At 39.0% G+C, this 23,062-nt stretch overlaps 1 protein-coding gene across 1 annotated transcript in view; it reads left to right on the top strand.

The window, feature by feature from the left end:
- Window positions 1–2,925: 2,925 nt before the first annotated feature.
- Window positions 2,926–23,062, top strand: part of AKAP7 (A-kinase anchoring protein 7) — a gene marked incomplete at both ends in the record, with an annotated part of 130,388 nt that continues 110,251 nt past the window's right edge. Inside the window, 3 exons of the mRNA XM_079716298.1 lie at window positions 2,926–3,243; window positions 10,221–10,352; window positions 19,408–19,547. Coding sequence (XP_079572424.1) covers window positions 2,991–3,243; window positions 10,221–10,352; window positions 19,408–19,547 — 525 coding nt within the window. The remainder of the gene's footprint in view (window positions 3,244–10,220; window positions 10,353–19,407; window positions 19,548–23,062) is intronic.

Below are 23,062 nucleotides of genomic sequence, written 5' to 3' on the forward strand. Positions count from 1 at the left end.
AGTTCCAAGGAGAGGTACAAAATGAAAGATTTTTATAGGCAGAAGGGAGTGGGAACAAGGAAGTTATAATAGGCAAAAGATTGGGTTCGTTATTGCAAGGTTACTTCCCTTTAGGGGATGGCAGGGGTCTATCAGGCAGATTACCTAACTAGTGCTGATCAGACGATTCCTAATTGACTGCTTTAAGATTCCATTTCTGGGAGAATAGAAACTATAAGTCTCTGGTGACGTGGGGCTTAGCATAAGTGACTCCATTTTGGGCCTGTTGTTTCATTTTTAACAAAAGGAACATGTTATCTCCATGAATTCTGCATCTCTCAGAGGTCCAAATAATTTTCCTGGCATCAGTCACTGTGCCCTATCCACTAAGAAGTGTAACATGTGGTGGAGGAATTGGTCTATTCATTTGCAAGAGACTGTCATCCTGAGGACTGAGAAGATCCATCATGACCAAGTGAACCACCAATCAGCTGATGTCTGGTGTGGACAGAGGACTTTCTGGAAAGGAAACTGGACCAGTGAGACAAGGACTGGGCATGGTGGCAGCCTGGAAGATTCATTAGTGATGTCAGGCAGAGTATAGAACCCTAGATGTATTTTGGAGGGGTTTCATTAGGGGCTGGAGTTCTGGCCTGAGCAAATAGGTTAATTTAGCTATCCAGATTTAGGTATTAGTGTTAATATCAACTGATTTTTAGCCTCAAGCTGGTGAAGCTTTGGGACATTAAGATTACCCATGACATTCTTTCTTTTTTTGAAATTTATTTGGGTGTGTTGCTTTCTTTTTTTTAACAAGTACCAAAAACTTTTATTCATTCATTCAACACTGTTCATTGAATAACCTCTATGCACTTGGGCAAACAAACACTTTTAAAAGAGTCTGTGCCTTCACGGGAATTCCCTAGCGGTCCAGTGGTTAGGACCCTGTGCCTACACTGCCTTTACAAGTGGAAATTTACGACACCTTCACAAAGTAAAACTGATGCCCCGCTATTAGGCAGAAAGGAGAGGGCAGAGAGTTCTTCAGTATCTGCCGTTTCTCAGTTGCCTCCAAAAATTATCTTAACGCTAAAGTGGCATATTTTGATCCCCTTCAATGTTGACTGTGGACTCCTTTTTTTTTTTCTTTTAGTGTATTACCTATTGCAATTTACTCATGTTTCTTTCTCTGCTATTAGGTGACCGGCTCCTTAAGGAAAAGACTTGTCTGATTTCACCTGCACACCCTCAGGACGGAGTAGATTTTAGAGGAATCTGTTGTCCCTCTCCAATCAGCCCATAATTGCTATGGGTGTGCAAACCAGATACCCAACTTGCTAGAATTATTTTAGGGTAACAAGCTTTATGACTTCTTGTGTATGGTTTTGATGTCAACTATTGTGGCTGAGTGAGGTCCTTGCTTCCATCTCCATTCTAGGATGTATTCAAGGTAAGTGTTATCTGGGACTTCCCTGGTGGTGCAGTGGTTAAGAATCCGCCTGCCAGGGCTTCCCTGGTTGTGCAGTGGTTAAGAATCCGCCTGCCAATGCAGGGGACATGGGTTCGAGCCCTGGTCTGGGAAGATCCCACATGCCGTGAAGCAACTAAGCCCATGCGCCACAAATACTGAGCCTGTGCTCTGGAGCCCATGAGCCACAAATACTGAGCCTGTGCTCCTAGAGCACATGCTCCGCAACAAGAAAATCCACTGCAATGAGAAGTCCGTGCACCACAACAAAGAGTAGCCCCCGCTCGCCACAACTAGAGAAAGCCTTCATGCAGCAATGAAGACCCAACGCAGCCAAAAATAAAATAAATGAAATAAATAAATTAAAATAAAAAAAAAAGAATCCGCCTGCCAATGCAGGGAACACGAGTTCAATCCCTGGACCGGGAAGATCCCACATGCCGCAGAGCAACTAAGCCCGTGCGCCACAACTACTGAGCCTGTGCTCTAGAGCCCGCGAGCCACAACTACTGAAGCCCGCGCGCCTAGAGCCCGTGCTCCACAACAAGAGAAGCCAACGCAGTGAGAAGTGCGTGCACTGCAATGAAGAGTAACCCCTACTCACCGCAACTAGAGAAAGCCCGCGCAGCAACGAAGACCCAACACAGCCAAAAATTAAAAAAAAAAAAGATAAGTGTTATCATTTGCAAAATAGGACACATTAATTTGTTGAGCGATGTACCTCATTTTCTTACTGCATGGCTTCTTTGCACTTAAAAGAAAACTACAGTACAATTCTGACCCAAACTCAGAAGTTTTTTTTTATTAATTAACTAAATTGTTTTTTTCTCCCATTTTATTCATATTAGTGCTTTACCCTACAAACACCAATAGCTGCTTTCCATTTAATTTCTAGGCGTGAAACCATTGTTAAAACTTTGAGATATCGCTACAATTTGGGGTTTTTTTCTTTAAAGCAAAGTAAATTATCTAATTATACAGATGGACAAGGTCTTGTTCCTATACATCTCGCTCTTCCCAAATATTTTTAAATCACAACTCTGTGTTTTGAAAGCCCTTTTTAAAACTAAACACATGGGGCTTCCCTGGTGGCTCAGTGGTTGAGAGTCCGCCTGCCGATGCAGGGGGTTCGTGCCCCGGTCCGGGAAGATCCCACATGCCGCGGAGAGGCTGGGCCCGTGAGCCATGGCCGCTGAGCCTGCGCGGCCGGAGCCTGTGCTCCGCAACGGGAGAGGCCACAGCAGTGAGAGGCCCGCGTGCCGCAAAAAAAAAAACTAAACACATGGATCCTCAAGATCGGGGAACGCTTTCAGCCCAGGCCCAACCTCACCCCTCCAAACTTGGTGGATGGTAAAGGCCGTGCCACTGGAGATTTCTGAGCGCCGCCAAAGGCTGCAGGGGGCCCCGGCCGGGAGCGGGGGCGGAGCGTCGCAGCGCAGAGAGGAGGCCCCCGCCCTCCCCGCGCCGGGCCCGCGTCGCTGGCCGGAATCCGGTACCGCAGCCGCAGCGGGTCGGCCCCTTCCGCTCGTTCCCGGCTCCCGGCATGGGCATGCAGCTTCTGCGGGGACTGCGGCTCTGGGGGCTCGGCGTCTCCGCAGGACTGGCCGCCTCGGCCCGAGCCCCCGCCGCCCTCCCCGGCTACCGCCCCCAGCCCCGCCTTCGCGCCCCGCGGCCCCGCCCCGGCCTCCGCCTCCGCACCCCCCTCCCAGCTGGCCTCAGGTTGCAGCTCCAGGCCGCAGCCGCCTGCAGAGACCTGCAGCCAGCCAACGCCAGCACTATGGAGCGCACCGGAGCCGGTGAGCCCGGGCAGCCGAGCGGGCCGGGTGGGGTGACCGGAGCCCGGGGGCGTGGGCCCCGCTCGGCGCTCGGCCTCGGGGAGGGCCCGGCCTCGCCCCCCCTTGCGCCCCTAGCGCTTGGAGCGCGACCCCACGCCTGCTCAGCTCGGGGGCTCTTCTCCCCGCTCAGCGCGGGAATCCTGTAGCCGCGAGGAGCCCAGTGCAACCGGGTTGTGATCAGTGCTGCTTGTAAGCAAGCGTTTTCGTTAGTGCACGCACTGCTGGTGCGACTGGAGGCCGGGGGTGTGAACCCACGCTAAGTTTCACTTTTCTTTCCCGAAGATTTTATGACCTTTTAGAAACTTGATTCCTTCACACACCCTCCGACGGTGTTATTGTGTGGTCGGCAAACCTAGAAAAAGCTCAGTTTTTATGCTTTATCACAAACAATCAAAGACCTGAACCACTACACTTGGGGTTTCCTTCTAGGATTTTATTCTAGGTGTGGAAATGACCTCTTTAAACTGGCGCCAGATCTGCAGGAGGGCCCAGAATTGATTTCCAGTTTAGGTCGGCATTTGCTGTGGACTGAACTTTGTGGGTAGAGCGGGTTAGGGGTTGGACTTTTGGTGAAAGGGACCAACAAGCCAATTAGAGAAAAGGTGCTCTTCTGTGAGGTTTTTATAATATAAACGCATAAAAAGATATAAAAAGCATGAAAATGTTAAAATGTTATGCAATAGCCATTAACTAGTGTAACTATGTTTACAGTTGTTGAGGGAATGAAATGATGAAGACCTTGTAGGTGGATGCTGAGGGCGGGAGTTTTTTGTTTGTTTTTTTTTTTTTGCGGTACGCAGGCCTCTCACTGCTGTGGCCTCTCTCGTTGCGGAGCACAGGCTCCGGACGCGTAGGCTCAGCGACCATAACTCACGGGCCCAGCCGCTCCGCGGCATGTGGGATCTTCCCGGACCGGGCCGCGAACCCGTGTCCCCTGTATTGTCAGGCGGACTCTCAACCACTGCGCCACTGGGGAAGCCCGAGGGCGGGAGTTTTTGAGATGCATTTTTAAAGGGGGGCCTGTAGGGGATTGTCAGTGTCAAAGAGAAAGGATTCACACCCCAGCTCCTTTAGTGTCTGACCTTGCAACTGAAGATGCTGACGGCGTACTTTTAAGATGTTTGTGGAGTTTACTGTCTTCTTACATTCCTCTTCAGATATTATTAACTTTAGTCCATTACTCTCTAGTAATTTGGGTTATACTTTAGTTTCTTTTTTAATGATGTGGAAACCAAAGCATGGAGATCAGGTGACTTGTTGACCACTCTCAACATTTCTCCAGCTGTAAGATGTTTCTATTTTTAGTAGCCAGGTCAGGACTGACATGGATGATGGGATTGACCCTTTCTACTGGTTCTTGGGGAATATACCTACTATATACCTAGTAGAGTGAATAAAAGAGAATCTTGCTCAGTAAAGTTGTACTTGGTTATCCAAATAGGAAACTTACATTTTGTGTGACAAAGGACAGACTATCCTTTTCCTCTTCTATTGGTCTGTCTTTGATGAAGGCATTTGCTGAAGTGCACCTATATTTGAATATTAGTGTATACTTCGTGTATGGTTTTATAATATATTTTAAATGTGTGCATTGTTTTCTTATAAAAGTAATATTAATTCTGTTTAAAACATTTGAATAGCAGAAATATATTGAGTGCAGGTATGTCAGCCTTTTCATATATAATTGTAAACATAGTGCAAGTGCATAAGTAGTCTTATATCTGCTTTTCAAAAGGTCAGTACAGGTATCCCCTGCTTTTCAAAAGTTCACATTATGTCACTTTGCTTTTACATTTACGAAAGACCTGCATTAGCACCTGTTTTCACTAATCAAAAGAAATCCTAAAAGGATTTTTCAACCAAAGATAATTGCTTCTTCACTTGACATCATTTTGGCTTACAAAAGTTTTTGTAGGAAGGCTCTTGCTTTCAGATAGCAGGGAATCCTGTATTTGTTATGAACTTTTTTCAGCTGTTGTAGTCTTCCTAGCCATTATTCTTAGTTGTCATTATAGTGAGTATCCTTTGTTTAACCATTTCCCTATTATTAGGCATTTAAGTTGTTAAACTTTTTCTTTTTTGTTTAAACAGAGCTGAGGTGAATCTATTTTAGCAAGTATGATAGACTCCCAGATATGTATCTGGTATCTGTTGGGGTAAGAAGAAAATTTTCATGGCTCCTGATTGCTTTCTGAAAGGATTGCCTCAGTTTATAGTGCTATAAACTGCGTATGTGAACTTTCCAGAAGTGCATGTTGCTGGAAAGGGTGGGTTTTGGCCGTTGAGTAACTGGATTCAAATTCTAGCCCCAAGACCTACTAGCTGTAACCTGAGGCAGATTACTTAATCGGCTAGGGTGTAAAATGAGTATAATAAGAGTACTCCCTGATAGCATGGTTAAATGAGTTACTGTCTGTAAAGTGCTTCCAGCTGTGCCTGGCATAGAAACGTGCTCAAATGTTAGCTGTTGTTGTTACTAGTAGTAGTTAACCAGTTTCACCTGTCTTTTAGTATTAATGCACTTAGCTGTGTTACTATTATTTGGATTTGTATAAAAGATAGAATTTTATTTTAACTATAGTTAGACCAGATTTTAAGTACTTAAAATGGTGAATTTACAGTTTAAATGCTTTATTTAAAGGTTGGTTATTTTAAGGCAGTTTTCCCAAAGCAAAATATTTGCACTTCTGTAAAAGAAAGTGTAGTTTTGATGGCTGTGTTTAATTCAGGTCTGCCAGCCTTTGCCCAAACACTAGAGCTTAGAGAACTGGAGGAAGGCTTCCAGATATGAGCCCTGCTGAGAAACATTGTTCTATAGAATGGCCAGCAGTTCTCTCAAGAGTTACTTGAAAGTGGTATTCTCTTTTTTCTGAGTTAATAATTCATATCTACAAAAAGGTTTTCAACTACTCTGTAATTTAATAGAACAAAGTTTGTATTTCAAGTTCTAGACGCTTGTTGATTTTGACATACCATTGCACTCAAGAGTTTATTTATTTATTTTAAAATAAAAAAGTCTTTTAAAAAACATTTTATTGGCATATAGTTGATTTACAATGTTGTGTTAGTTTCAGGTGTGCAGCAAAATGATTCAGTTATACATATACATATATTCATTTTTTTTCAGATTCTTCACCCTTATAGGTTATTACAGAATATTGAGTAGAGTTCCTTGTGCTATACAGTAGGTCCTTGTTGGTTATCTATTTTATATATAGTAGTCTGTGTATGTTAATCCCAAGCTTCAAGAGTTTACATGTACTTTATTTAACAAGATGGGGAATGATGTTGAGCAAGTCATGTTATACTTCAATTTTTATTTTTATGTCAAATAGAATATCATTTACCCTGTGAAAATGAATCTGCGATGTGCTAAGGATGCCATTAAACACCAGGAGTTATTTTTAGGAGCACTGAGATAGCTGTGTGGCCATGGAGCTTGAGTAATTTATTAACCACTCCCAAATGGGTACTTACCTTTGTTGTTCAGTACAAGTGTATTGAGCACCTCCTGTGAGTTGGACACTGTGCTAGGCATTGAGGAATCAAAGGAGGATAAGACATAGCACTTAAGGAACTTAGAGTAGGGTGACCATACAGACAGATAGGGGTGTAATTTGAAAAGTTCCCCCTTTCACTTTTCAAAGGAGCCCTGGTTTGGGCCGTAAATTATCTGGTCACTTTAGCTTAGAGTCTAATGGAGAAGACATGTAAGTGGACATCTATAACATGATGTATTCATGCTGTGATTGTACGTGGAAGGAGATTGGATTACCTCACTCAGCCCTGAGCTGGTCATCAGGAATGTTTTCCCTGCCAGTAGACGATTAATCAGAGTTTTTACTTTTAAGTTGATTGTTCTCAACTGTTAACATAATTTCTTAGTCTGGCATAGAATCAAGGTATGGAATAATTGAAAGGGGAGCAGTGGTTTTCAAACTTCATTGCACGTTAGAGTCACCCTGCGAGGCTTTATAAAAGTACAAGAGGCTGGCCTCATTTCCAGAGATTCTGATTTAGGTGGCCTGGGGTGAGACCCAGATGTTGATCATTTAAAAAAAGCTCTTTAGGTGATTCTAATGTACGACCAAGCTTTAGAATTTGTCAACTAGGACAACCTTGTCATCTAATAGATGAGATAACTACTAGGGCCTAGAGAATTCACACGACTTGCCCAGGATCACAAGTGAGTGGCAGGTCTAATACTAGAATATCTGTCTCCTGATTTTTTAAAAAAATATTTATTGGGCTTCCCTGGTGGCGCAGTGGTTGAGAGTCCACCTGCCGATGCAGGGGACACGGGTTCGTGCCCCGGTCCGGGAAGATCCTACATGCCGCGGAGTGGCTGGGCCGGTGAGCCATGGCCGCTGAGCCTGTGCACCCGGAGCCTGTGCGCCCGGAGCCTGTGCTCCGCAACGGGAGAGGCCACAACAGTGAGAGGCCCGCGTACCGCAAAAAAAAAAAAAAAAAAAAAAAATTATTTATTTGGCTGTGCTGAGTCTTAGTTGCGGCACGGGAGATCTTCGTTGCCGCGTGCGGGATCTTTAGTTGAGGCATCTGGGATCTTTAGTTGCAGCACGTGGGATCTTCAGTTGTGGCATACGGGATCTAGCTCCCTGACCAGGGATTGAACCTGGGCCCCCTGCATTGGGAGCACAGAACCTTAACCAGTAGACCACCAGGGAAGTCCCTGTCTCCTGATTTCTAGTCCCCAACTCTTTCTTTTATAGTAGCCAGCTTGCCTTGCATGTTACCCAAACACCACTATTATCACCATTGTCACTGCTCGATTGTCCTTTTGGTATAGCCAGAGAGATCCACATAGCACTTGTTCTCTAATTGTTGTTGATTAATTGGTTAAGATAAAGTAAACATTAAATTGTTTCAACAACATTTTTCATTTAAAAAAATGACTAAATTTAATTCATCATGTTATTTAATTCTTCATCTTGCCTTCAGAATGTGAGCATAGAATTCAGCCTTCCTTCCCCATTCCACATATTGCCAAGAATCCAGTATATTTCCAAGTGGCACTTTGGAGCTAGTATTGAGATGTCACTGTTAAATGGGCCAATTTAATGTCACTAATTTCTCCCCTCCCCAGCTTTATTGAGGTACAATTGGCAAATAAGACTGTATATATTTAAAGTGTACAGCGTGATGATTTGATATAAGTACACATTGTGAGATGATTGGCACAGTCAAGTTAATTAACACATCCACATTTCACTTTTTTTTTTTTGGTGAAAATGCTTAAGATCTACTCTCTTAGCAAATTTCAAGTATACAGTACAGTATTATTAACTCTAGTCACTATGCTGTACATTAGATCCTTAGAATTTATTACTAAGTTCTTAGATTAAAATAGAAAAACAAAAGTTGGGTTTATTTCATTTTGTCCAGATTTTCATTCAGCTTTGTGCACTTGTAACTGCACAAATACTCTTTGTTGCTAGCTTTTAAGTGTAAGCTACATGGTCAGTGATGATATTTTCTGCATAGCTGCATGTGCCCCAAAATATAAAGTTATGTGTTGATCTATTAAATCTTTTGTTTAAATATAAGCTGCATTTGTATTTTTCAATGCAAGTGTAAACATAGAAAGGAAACATTTACTTGTTCTCACATATTTCAAATAGCTGTGAGTTTGATTCGATTTAGAGTAAACTAACATTTGTTGAACACCTGCGTTCCAGGCACTCATACTCAATAAGGTTTGAAGTGTAATATAAATAAATAGCATTATTAAGAATGTACTATTAATTTTTTTGGTTTTGGTATTGAACATGATTAGCTGATATACAAAAAGCAACAACAAAAAGGTTTTATTGTCATTTTTTGCTTTTATCTAGAAAATAGGGGTGTGTGTGTGTAAGTAATATTAGAGATTACCCAAATTGCAATAAAAATTTAGTTTTTTTTGGTTTATGTTAGCTATGACCTATCAGGATATTTATTATCTTGTATATTGAAGCCATATTCTTAATGAAGTGTGTTTTTTTAAGGCCTGATATATGAAAATAGAGGATTACAGCAGAATGAAATAAATGACTTCTTTAATATTGTTAGTGGTAAATTAATCTTTACTCAATATATAGAGTAGAAATTAGATAAGTATCCCAGGATTTTGTTCAATTCTAGTTCAAACAACATTTGTGTCTGTCAATAAAAGCATGGAGAATAATAGTACTGGGGAGACCACCTACTGATAAATTTAGCAATTGACTCTATCAATTTGAACAGACACCCTCTTTCCCTTAACCTCCTCCCAATGCATATGATTGTTCCACCCATAAAAACAAAACAAAACAAGGACCAAATGTGAAATGCGGCTCTAATATTAATATGTATCCATGGGAGAGCTGTCGGGAAACTGTAAGATCTTTTTGCTTTTTAACCACTGAATTTCTAGAAAAGCGTATTTAGAGCTATGTATTTTTAATGTTTGAATTTCCAATGTTAATATAATAATGGAGAGAAAAAAATTTAAAAGTCTTTATGAAGAAAAAAGTAAAAGTCAGAGCTTGTACAGATGAGAACAGATAAGTGATATTGTTAAAAAATAAACATGGAAAAGACTGCCAAAACCTTGTTGGCTTGTTTTCAAAAGGTATGTGAAAAACTGTAGTTTTAGAATTAAGAAAATGCAGCTATAAAGGATCTTGAGGCTTGTTGATTAACTCAACCTCATTTAACCCTGAGTTGAGTACTGTGCTTCAGAAAATTATTAAAGCTGTTTAACATAAAAATGCATTTATAAAAATGGAGAATATGGTATATATATTTATATAAATAGCTATACAATATATTTGAATACCGGTTTTAGCATTTCTTAACAGATGTTAATTTATATTGAGTTCAGTTAGTTGAATTATTTTAGCTTAGGATATGAGTTAAAATAAATAAAATAATATACTTTTCTTTTTGTGATGTTAAAGGAGAAATAAATTCCAATGAGTGTGAAAATGTGTCAAGTAAAAGGGAAATGTCGGAAGAATTTGAAGCCAACACAGTGGATTCTCTGGTAGATTTGCCATTTGCTACTATCGATATTATAGATGATTGTGGAAGTAAGTACTTTATTAAATAAATATGTGTTTAGAAGCAATGAATAGTAAATTTAGTGATACATATATTTTTTTCTTAATAATTACTTCACCTTAAGTACTTGTCATGTTTTTGAGTTTGGGTTGTTAATTAATAATTGTCTGTTGGTAGTCTATTGATACAACTATCACAGATAATATTAAGGCGTGTCTCACAGAATTTGGGGCCAGATCATTCTGTAGTTTATGAGCTACTTCAGAAAACAATGGGCCACAACATTCCATGGTTTATAACCACCTCAGTTATTCTGGACCTACTGCTAATTCAGCAGTGCCCATTCATCTAACAGATGTTTACTGGCCAAAATGATATGTATTGGAATATAAATAAATACATAAAAATATAAATAAAGGTAAGTAAAATAAATAAATATATATATGAAATAAAATATACAAATGTATGTAAAAGGAAAATCTTTCAGAAATGTTGAGGAAGCAGTACAACCTGAGCCACAACTTTGGCCCTATAGGTTGAATGTTTTCTGGGAGAGAATCCAGCATTAGTGAGTTGCTGACCTGGACCTGGATGGGTCTGTTCTCTTTACAAGTGGAAGGGTCGTTGGTCAATTGGTTAGAAACCCAGTAAACCATCCAGAGGTTTGAGGTTGCTGTGAATCCTGCCTCTGAAAGTTGAGTGGGAGCGTGCAATGGAGAGTCTTTCATTCTACTGCTGATAGGAATAACTTAGTATGCTTCCCACAGAGTGTAAAAATTTGTGGAGAGCTTTAGTTTAATTAACTCTACTCTCTTAAGATAATCACAGCCCTTAACTATGAAGCCACACTTAAATCAAGGTTCAAAACAGAGTACTTCAGTGATTTTTTTTTTTTTTTTTTAGTCACATGTCTTTCCTAAATGTGGCATTCAGTTCTCCTCATTGAAATTACTGTAATCCTTATTTTACCTCACAGAATTCTAGGTCTAACTTATAATTATTGAAGATTTTAGAGATATGGGAAATTATCATTTTATTCCTTATTCATTAGCTAATACTATTAAGTAGTATATTAAAAAATACTTTGAATCTTAAGTATTTTAAAGTATCAATTGAAACCTCCCTTTACCTGGAAAAAAATTTTGTAACAGAAAAATGTGTATCAAATAAAGATTGAATCTCAGTACTTGGTATAGTAAGTGATTGTCCTGAGTCAATTTTAAAAAAAGGGTAAATTATATCCTGTACCTTTCTGTAATTTATCGGGGAAGCCTGTAATGCATATTTCAAATTTTATTGTGAAAGGACTTAAGGCAAATATTTGTCCCAAATAATAAAAAATAATTGGTATCTGGCAAAGGGTATAAAAGATAAAACTCAGTAAACAAATATATGGAAAATTATTCAACTTCATAAGTATCAAAGGATGCACGTCAAAATACAATTGTAACTTATCAGATTGGCAATATCTCTTAAAAATAATACTCAGTGATTTTAATGTTATATCTACATGGCTTCTGACAATGTACTGTTATAGTCCTTTTAGAATGGAGTTTGTTGGGATCTTGAGCAATGTTCATACATGGGGTAGAGTCACTCATGGAATTCCAACTATAAGGACATAGTCTTGTGGGAAGAAGTTTTATTTATAAATATGTGTGTCACAGTGTTTTTAAATAGTAAAAATATTGGGGAAAACCCAAATGTCCATTAGAGTGTGGTTCAATAAGCTATACTAGTGCCTTTAGACTACATAGTATGGAATTATATATTATGAAAATATTTCTGAAAACTATGTAATAGTGAACATTTCCTATATAAAATGCAAAGTGAAAAAGTAGGGGGAAAATATATGTGCTGTTTGTTTACAATTGTGTAAATACTTTAGGTGCTTTGTCACCAAAATTCACAGTGGTTGTGTTAAGATGGGAGGTTTCTGAGCAATTTCTTTTTTCCTTTTTCTAATCTTCAAATTTTATAAATGCTCTTGATTCTTTTTTTTTTGTAAATTTATTTTTATTTATTCATTTTTGGCTGCATTGGGTCTTTGTTGCTGCACGCGGGCTTTCTCTAGTTGTGGCGAGCGGGGGCTACTCTTGGCTGTGGTGCGCGGGCTTCTCATTGTGGTGGCTTCTCTTGTTGCGGAGCACGGGCTCTAGGCGCACGGGCTTCAGTAGTTGTGGTACTCAGGCTCAGTAGTTGTGGCTCGTGGGCTCTAGAGCGCAGGCTCAGTAGTTGTGGTACACAGGCTTAGTTGCTCTGCAGCATGTGAGATCTTCCCGGACCAGGGCTCGAACCTGTGTCCCCCGCATTGGCAGGCGGTTCTTAACCACTGTGTCACCAGGGAAGTCCCTGAATGCTCTTGATTCTTTTCATGAAAAAATATAATTAAAATTTTTAGTTGTGGTTAGAAACTTGCTTTTAAAGATGTAAGCTTCGTCAATTCAGTAAACAGAGAGCTAGAGAAACTCATTTTTTTTTGGATACTATCCACTAATATATCACTAATAGTGTTAAAGTTAGGTGGTTAAAAGTGAGGGCTGTGGAGTCAGACTGTCAAGGGACAAAATTTACTTCTACACTTTTCTATTGTGTACTTTGAATAAGTGTCTGGGCTTACTTTCATTATCTCTAAAATTGGTTTAATAATGGTAGTTATCTCATAAGGTTGTTGGGAAGATTCAATTTGTTAATGCTGTCCTTACAGCAGTGTGTGGCATGAACTTGCCTCCGTAAATTTTTATTAATTTAATCTTACCAAAATTTTTTGCCCAAATATATTTGTTGAATTAAATATTAAAAAATGTGCCCTTTGAGAGCAGTATTTTATAATAATATCATTGAGTGCTTCTAGCACATCAGTAAATGCTTTATTATTTATTTACTTAATCCTCACAATGAATGAGAGGGGTAAATTATTTTTTTGGAAAGTTTTAGTAATTTGCCAAAGATTATTCAGAGTAATTCTATGAAATATAGAAGGTAATATTCTAAGTTGTATACTTAAGAAGTTTTAAGAATGGTTACTTCAAAGATTTTGACTGCTTAAGTAACAAGAAAAAAGGAAAAGAATATAAAAGCAAAATCGATGGGCTTCCCTGGTGGCGCAGTGGTTGAGAGTCCGCCTGCCGATGCAGGGGACACGGGTTCGTGCCCCGATCCCGGAAGATCCCACATGCCGCGGAGCGGCTGGGCCCGCGAGCCATGGCCGCGGAGCCTGTGTGTGTCCGGAGCCTGTGCTCCGCAACGGGAGAGGCCACAGCAGTGAGAGGCCCACGTACAGAAAAAAAAAAAAAAAAAAAATCGAATTCATTCTCAGCCTTTTGGCTAACAGCAAGTATGAAAACAATCAACCAGCAATGACAGATGGACTAACCTCATTACATTAATTTCTCCCATAATTCATTCCCTTGTAGTTTTTTGAGGGAATTAAACAAACTTTAGGAAAATTAGTTAATTTACATAAAATGACATATGTGGTGCTTTAGGTAAAAAAAGCCAACTCATGGATGAGAGAGTTACAGCCTTTGTCAACAAGATCAGATTCATTAGAGCACATTAAAATGGCTACTGAAATCATTATGAAAATCAACAAATGTAATAAATGTATGGGATGCGTTTACAGGCTCTACTACAACTGATACTTTTTTTTTTTTTTTTTTTTGCTAAACAGTAAAGTTACTCTAAATAATCCAGTGAAAGATCCAGGGCATATTGCCAAAAGCTTTCTACATTTTGCTTCTATGGTCATTGATCTTTATAATGTTTTTATTGTAAACTTGATATTACTTGAAAACTTTGCTCATTGTATTTTCATATGAACTAAATAAAAAGTATAATAGTAAATTGTATTTTAGAACTTAGATTATGATTTAAAAGCTAGAAATAAAATGAAGTTCAGTAAGGAAAAGAGGGATTTTATAGTCTGGTCATACAAATAAACCTGCAAATGAAAACCATACAAATAAACCTGCAAATAAACCATACAAATAAACCTGCAAATGAAAACCATACAAATAAACCATACAAATAAACCTGCAAATAAACCATACAAATAAACCTGCAAATGAAAACCATACAAATAAACCTGCAAATAAACCATACAAATAAACGTGCAAATGAAAGGCAAAGAAGATATGCAAACAGATGTCTAGCAAGTTGACCATAAATCATCAGGACTCACTGAAATAGAAAGACAGACAAACTACTTATAATGGTATATTAAACTGTACTATAACAGTTAATATTCACAGAATTCTTTCCCCCTTTTTTGCCCAGCTCACATCAGATAATTTTAAACTTAACCCTGTCTGTGATGCCTAACAAAAGAAAAATGTAGATAATCCAGTTCATAGGGAAGTTTAATAGTTATTGATAAGAGGAAACTAAGGGAATTTAGAAAAACCCTGTACTTCTTTATTTTTACCAAGAGGTTGCATTCTGAATTGGGGGCTTTACTCTGTGTCATCCTCACGATACCAGAATTATTAGACCTATTTCACATTATAACTATTACCTTCAGAGATTAGGATTTTCCTTCTCTGGATATCTGCAAAATGGACTTATGAAACATTTGAAATGGCAAAAATGAGTAGCTACAGACAGGAGGACACTTTAGTTTTAAACAGGTAAGGTATAAAACAAAATAGTGAACACTCCAGTGGTCTTTTAAATACTGTTTTATTAAGTCTGTTCCTCTTCTTAGTACTGTTATATTGAGTAAAATACAGCAAAAGTATGTCTTATGTTCAAAGTAAGAAATAGATCTTACATTGCCACCCAATATACATATATATGTAAAAAACTGAAATTTCACGAAGTAATACATGTATCATAAGCAGTGTACTGTTTACCATTCTGTCCTTTGCTTTGCTTTCCTTTTCTTTCCATTCCAATCCATTCCATTCTAGTTATTAAAAAGTGCTTTTTTTTTTTTATCTTCTAAGGTGATTTCATAACCCACTAGTGGATTGATACTTACAGTTTGAAAAAAGAAAAACTAGACTATAGGCTTAGGATTCTATTTCTACTATGTTAATTTTGAGATAAACTAAAGGTTATAAAATCAGCTGGATTATTAGTTTGGACACCATTCTTTGTTTAATTTCACCATAAAATGTCCTAATTAGTACAGGTAGTAACAGTTGGTACCTTTATTCCAAATCACAGAAAACTAGAACCAGAAGAGACCCCTAGTTACTAGATTATGCAGCTGTTGTTCCTCCCATGCTCCTGGGTTTAAAAAAAAAAAATTGAGGGCTTCCCTGGTGGCGCAGTGGTTGGGAGTCCGCCTGCCGATGCAGGAGACACGGGTTCGTGCCCCGGTCCGGGAGGATGCTGCGTGCCGTGGAGTGGCTGGGCCCGTGAGCCATGGCTGCTGAGCCTGCGCGTCTGGAGCCTGTGCTCCGCAACGGGAGAGGCCACAACAGTGAGAGGCCCGCGTACTGAAAAAAAAAAAAAAATTGATTATAGAAACTTTTAAGCATATTCAAAAGTAGAATAGTATAATGTGCCTCATGTATTCATTACCTCTTCTTCACTGGATTATTTTGAGGTAAATCGCAGAGAGGTCCTCTTTTCTGTAAATAATGTATATCCTTAAAAGATGAGGAATCTTATTAAGCATATAATAGTAAGCATCCTTGAAATGTCCTTACTACGTGAGAAAAATAATGGTCATTCCTAATATCATCAAATACCCTGTCATATTCATATTTCTCTGATTGTATTGCAATTATTTATTTATTTTTGGCTGCGTTGGGTCTTCGTTGCTGTGCACGGTCTAGTTGCAGCGAGTGGGGGCTACTCTTCGTTTTGATGTTCGGGCTCCTCATTGTGGTGGCTTCTCTTGTTGTGGAGCACAGGCTCTAGGTGTGCGGGCTCAGTAGTTGTGGCACGCAGGCTCAGTAGTTGTGGCGCACGGGCATAGTTGCTCCACGTCATGTGGGATCTTCCCAGACCAGGGCTTGAACCCATGTCCCCTGCATTGGCAGGCGGATTCTTAACCACTGCACCACCAGGGAAGTCCCTGTATTGTAATTTTTTAAAAGCTGGTTTGATTTAGGAACCAAAGTCTATGCATTATATTTGATACATCTCTTCAGTCTCTTTTCTAGGAGATCTCTAGATCTCCTCCTCCTTTTGTTTTCATTTGTGTGTGTGTGTGTGTGTGTGTGTGCGTGCACGCGTGCATGTTTATCATTGAAGAAATCAAGTTGTGTAGAAGTTTACTGTTATGGTCATTTGATGTTCAAATTGTCTCATCTTTGGCCTGGGGGGGAACTTTCAAACTGGCTCTAGAGACCTTCTGACATGATCCCAGGAGTCTTTGAATTTCTAGCTTTCTCTTGTACATTTTATCCCCCAAACCTAGAATTAGCTATTTCTCCATGGATTGGCCAGATTTTTAAGTTCTCAGATAAAAAAATGAAGTGAATTGATGGAAAGATGCTTGTTGGCAGACTAGTCTTTGGGTCAGTGCCCTTTCATTATCTAGTGCTGCCTCTGCTGCATTGCTGGTTGTCTTCCCAGCAGCCATTTCCACTCCCCCTTTTCCTTTTGTAGATTACTTTTACTCAAAGTCATAGGCTGATAACTGTCAGATACCCCCGCAGTGGAAGCACGGAGTCTTAACCACTGGACCACCAGGGAAAGTCCCTAAGTCAATGTTTAAATGTTCCTATGAGGTAGCTATTATTATTATTATTATTACTTTTTTTTTTTTTTACGTTACGCGGGCCTCTCACTGTTGTGGCCTCTCCCATTGCGGAGCACAGGCTCCGGACGTGCAGGCTCAGGGGCCATGGCTCACGGGCCCAGCCTCTCCGCGGCATGTGGGATCTTCCCAGACCGGGGCATGAACCCGCGCCCCCCTCATCGGCAGGCGGACTCTCAACCACTGTGCCACCAGGGAAGCCCTGAGGTAGCTATTATTATTATCCTCACATTAGAGAGGAGGAAACTTAGGTCAGGAGAATTTATGTGACTTATCTAAGGTCACACAGCTAGTGTGTGGAGCCAGGCTTCCAGCCCAGATTATGTTAAAAATGGTTTCCTTTTCCAGAGTGCCAGTTTACTAACAGCAGATGGAGGTGGGCTAAGAATGTATTTTAGAAATGGATTTAAAATATGTGGTACTTCATTAGCATATTTTGTGGCTTTTGTTTAAAATTAGTACATTTAATTCATGTTGCTACAATCAGTGGTAGGTCTATTTCTTATATATCTGAAATTACAAGCAGCTCAGTGTATTGATTTGATTTTCCATATGAAAAAACCTGCATGGGAAATAAAACCCAGTGGCATCTTATGAAGCAATTCGGATAATGCTCGTAATACAGAGAATGCTACGAACTTTTTAAAAGTTCTGACAAGCTCACAGGTACAAAAGAAGCTAATAATTGATATTTCAAATATGTGTTCTCTGTGAAGATATATCATTTTAACCATGTTAGTCATTATGCATATTGTTGAGAAATGTAGTAGAGAAATGGTTGCACAAACAGACTGGGTAATTTTGCCTTAACTCATAATGATACAGTCAGACTTATTACCCAGATCAACTTGCTCTTAATTTACCCCTGTCTTAAGTCTTTTTCTAGGGCTCACAGATATGTTAATCCTAGAAAGAAAGCATGTCTATTCCCACAAACTCTTAATTTTTAAATTTTAAACGTTTTCTACTATTTTTCTTAGAAGTTAGCATTAAAGTATTATTTGCAGCATTCATTTGAAAATTGTTTACTATTAATATTTCAAAGAACAACAGAATAAGGACAATTCCTTCCGCTCTTTGGTTTTGTGTGTAGTAGTAACTACTTATCTAGAACGGCGAGAGGGAAGCAGTTTGCTCCAGTAGAAAGTACACTAGAAGGAGACCTTTAAAAGGTCTTGATACCAGGCTTGACTCTGTGACATTGAGCTGCTTTAAAAAGTTTTTCTTCTCTTCTCTTTCATCATATGTAAAATAAGGAGTTTAGTTAGATGCACGTGGGCCTTGTGCTCTTGGTCACTATGGTCTGTTAGAGTTGATCCCAAAGATGAAACCAACTTCACAGGACTGAATGTAAGGCAAGGTGCTTCCTTCCTCTCTCCCTCTTTCCAAAATCATACCTCAGAATATACAATTATATTTGAATTTTTCAAAGTCTCTATGAGGTACTGTATTTTGAACAGTAAGCTACTGTTCAAGAAGGCACACCTGAAAAATAAATTAATGGTAGTTTTGCATGGGTAGGGAAGCCCCTGATAGAATTTGTAAAAGAGACAATGGCATTTCACGCTGATTTGGAAATTACTTCTGGGGGTATAGCTTCATAATAAGAGTTGTTGGGTGTTGGAAATGTCTTTTGAAGATGACCTTGAAAAGCATGCTAAGTGTTTCTCAAGTTATCTATGGTCAAGGACCATTTTTTTTTCTTTAATTTCTTACATGTTGCTGACTGATACTTTTGTAAAATATAATAAAACGTGAATTATTAGCAAAAAGGTGTTAAAGAAAAAGATCTATAAAATAGAAGCCAAAATTTGACAGACAAAATTACTTTGCCTAATTGCTCTGAAAGTTTATAAAGCATTCTCTCAGTTTCTGGAACAAATGGTTTGTAGTGTGACACTGGCCATGAACCAGACTTTGAATGGCACTGCTGCAAGTGGTTTTGTTGTAAAAGTTACAAATATACATATACAGGATGGATGAAAAAGTGATTTTTCCTAGCATCATGAAAATTGTGGCAAGGGGAAGAGGATGGTTGTTAGTTATGCTTTAGATCAGAGGTTAGTGAACCCATGGCCCATGGGCCAAATCTATCTGCTTTGTAAATAAATTTTTGTTAGAAAACAGTTGTACCCATCCATCTGTGTTTTGTCTATAGCAGACTTGGGTAGTTTTGACTAAGACCGTCTGATCTGCAAAGCCTAAAATATTTATTATGAGGTCTGTTGCAGAAGAGTTTGCCAATTCCTATTTTAGATTTGAAAATGACAGTTAAGAATGATTGCTACTTGTATAGTGCTTGTTTTTTTTCTGATTATATTATCTTTGTTTAAATGCATTAGACGTGTTGTTTGACTTTTCTTCTCTAGTCACTGATGTACCTAAGATAAATTTGGAGAGAAGTAAAGAAAATGAATGGAACAATAAAGATAAAATAAAGAAGAGGAAAAAAAAGCAAAAAGATTATCAACCCAACTATTTCCTATCCATTCCGATCACCAACAAAGAGGTGCTATTTTTTTTTAAATTATTTTTACTAAGTTTATTCTAAATTATATTTAAGGTACACTAAATGCTCATAAGTCTATTTGCTCTCAGCTTTTAAGAGTCTTTGGTGGCATTTTTAGCTGGGCCACACAGGGAATATAGAATATGTGTAAACAATAATTTTAAAAAACACTATTTAAATAATCATATTTAAACAATAATTTTGCAAAAGCCGCTTGAAAAAGTGTTGCCAGGTAGCATGTCAAGGTCCTTTCTAAGTGTTTGTTCATCATAGTGGAGGAATCTTTCAGAAGCAGAGAGCTGGTAAAAAAAGATTCTGAAATCTCTGTGGGGAAAGTAAACTGGGATTTCCTGCTGCTTAGTCCAGTTCATGGTAATGATTATTGCAACGCAGTTTCTTTAAAAATTATTCATTGTTGTACCAACTTAATAGTGCATGACAAACTTGGTAGAAATCTATTAAAAGTCTGAAAAATTAATGTGGCATCAGTAATAGGAAATGGGACCAGCCAACTGGCCCACACTAAGAAACCCTTATATGTGACTAAGAGAGAAAACTTCAGTATCTAAGACCTCTAGAGCAGTGAGTTAGGAATTTAAATGCCTTAGGAAAGAACACCTCATTCGGATGACTGACTGTTTTTATATCTTGGCCCAATTTCATATATCTTAAGAGCTGGATCTGAATTTCTGTTTGATTGTGGGCTCTGATCTCTTAACTGGGCATATTTTCAGGTTGCTTTTCCCTTTATTTAACTAGAATGTTTCTACACAATGCTAGTGAATTTTTAAAGATCAAAGCAAATGAAATCGAAATCAAAGAAATAAATATCAAAGAAAAAAATAAATTCTTTTAGGACACTCTAGGAAATATCTAGTCTGTGAGATACAGTTTAGTTGGGGAGAAAAACACATAAAAAGAGAAATGGTATTACCTAGAAATACAGGATTTTAGAATTTGATACAGTAAAGAATCAGACTTTGGTTTTACTGGTACATAGTGGCAGGTTAACAGTAAAATAGCCCTTAAAAGTGTTTAGCTGATGCAGTGTTTAATGCAATCAGAAATTATATATTAAAATACTTGTGAGTTATTTGGACAGGTTTTCTCTGAGATTTAGGATCACGTGTACCTATGGGAATGAGAAGAGAGCAGGAAGCCACAGGTGGTGCTATTTAAGCAAGCAGTCAGACAGAGGCCAGGTCCTGAGGAAACTGCCTGTGAAACAGGCCACGTGACGTCCCCAAGGGCACATGATTTCTGATTGGAAGAGACGCCAGGTTCCTTCTTTTGATTTCTTGCTTAGAGATTGTTTCACCCAGCGTCTGTAAGTGTAGAAGTTGGGTGAGCCCTTCTCTAAGTTGCTTTGCTTAGGTCCTTCCTTTCCTCTTGCTCCCTGCCTGCTTCTGCTCTTGGCCCTGCTGGTCAGAGCAGCAGCTCTGCAACCCCTCTGAGCCTGCCCCAGCCCCTTCCAACCCTGTGCCCGCTTCCCTCCTCCTCCAGTGAAGACTGGTGGGGTGATGTGCTGGGATAGGGCTGGCAGGGAAGGGGACCAAGGGGAAAGAGGGTGGAGAGATTCTTTTCTTCTGCTACTTAGTTCAGGATTCAGGCTGCAAAGATGAGAGGAGGGGATGAGAGAACTCTTTGCAACCCTTAGTTTTCACCCCGCAAGCTGCTTTGTTTCACCCTGTAGCCTTTGTTTCTGCTTCTCAACTTCTTGGAGGTTCTGTAGAAAGTGAGGAGAGTACAGGCTTCGGAACCTGACAGACCTTGTTCGGATACCAGCTGGATTACAAACTCCACTGTGGATGTAGGTCAGGTTACTTAATTGCTGTAGTTTCGGTATCTTCAGTTGTAAAATGGAGGTGATAATGATTATTTTCTAAATCCAAATCTGGACACATCACCTACATGCTTATACACTTCAGTATTTTCCCATTGTTAGGATGAAGACAAAGGCTTTACCATATTCTAGAAGGTTCTACATGGCTTGGCCTTTTCCACCTCAGCCCTCGTTCCTTCTGCTTGAGCCCCTCTGGCCTTGCTTGAACTTGCCAGTTTCCCTCTGCCCTCCGGAAAGCCTTCCCTGGCTGGGAGTTTCCTTTCCTCTCCTTTTGATTTTGTTAATGCCAAAATCTCAGCTCAAACCTCTCCCACCCATGACCACCCTGACTAGGTCAACCCCCCTCCCAAACAACAACAACAACAAAACACAACGCGTTCATGGCTTTCCTTTTGTCATTTGTCATCCTTGCAATTTGACACTTGTTAATCTTCCTCACAAAGTTTTTCAGGTCGTTCCCAGTACCTAGAACGGAGTTTGGCAAGAATAGGCGCACACACACAAAATACTGTCACTTCAGGGTGGAAGGTGTGTTTCTGGCGTACCAAATTCCAACCAGAACATTTATAAATAATAAATACAGTGTTACAAATGCTGGTTTTATAACATAGGTTCAATGGCAGTTTGTTTTCCAGGGGGTAGGGTGACTTGTAATAGTGGGGCACACAAGCTTCAAGTAACCTGGAAACCAAAGAATTTAATATTTCCCTCTCAAGAGACTTATTTGTGGGTAAGAGAAAGCTTAATACAAATATGGGGAGGAGGACTAGGAATAGGACGAGATTAGGAGATACTTTTTATATCTTTCATATGAGCACCTTTTTTGTTTGTTTGTTTGAAAGTATCTAATGTTAATTTTCTGTTGAAACTACTTATGGGCTTTTGTGGGAAGGCCTGGGAAAAGGAGCAGCATTTATAACATTATTTCAATGGGAGACTGTATTCCAAGTTCCAATTAAGTGACCTGCAAACAAGCTTTTGGAAGCTAGCACATTGACAATGAGCTGCTCTACTTTTGGCCTCTACTTGTTGGCATCTAGTTTTAAAGAAAAAAGTATTCAGACTTATAAGGGTCTTTGATTTTTAAACACGTTATTAGACATTTGGAATGCTTTAGTTTTGGAAAATCATGATTTTCATATTTTTAAGAAATAGAATTGGAAGATGAATTAGAATGACTGCATAAAAATATCCTAATTGCATGTATGTGAAAGTATGTGTTTCTCCACTACCTGCAATTACACATTAGTTTAAAAATAAAAAGATGAGAAATTTAATGGCATTAAAATAAATCCTAAATATTTCTTAACTGGCTAGAATTGCTTAATTATTAGTTCTGGGTGGATTTGCTCATATGTTGGTTTTATATGCATTCTTATGAGAGGTAATAATTTAAGGTAAGTCAACACTGAAAAATGCAAGGGAACAATCAGAAGCTGATTGAAATTAGGAGTGTATTAATTTTTTTGGTAAGATAATTGTTTTATACTAATGGAAAAATATGATGCTCTTTAGGGGTTTTAAAAGGCATTTTCTACATTTAATTCTGTATTTCATCATTTTGTAATGTGAAAATTATTGGTCTTATGAAAAGATGAAAAATGATTTGTGCATTCTGTTCCTTTCTGGGAAATGTAGTTGTGAAAATACTTGATATCATCATGTATGTTAA

This window comes from Hyperoodon ampullatus, assembly GCF_949752795.1.
Source record: "Hyperoodon ampullatus genome assembly, chromosome: 12".
In the NCBI taxonomy this organism is placed as follows: domain Eukaryota; kingdom Metazoa; phylum Chordata; class Mammalia; order Artiodactyla; family Ziphiidae; genus Hyperoodon; species Hyperoodon ampullatus.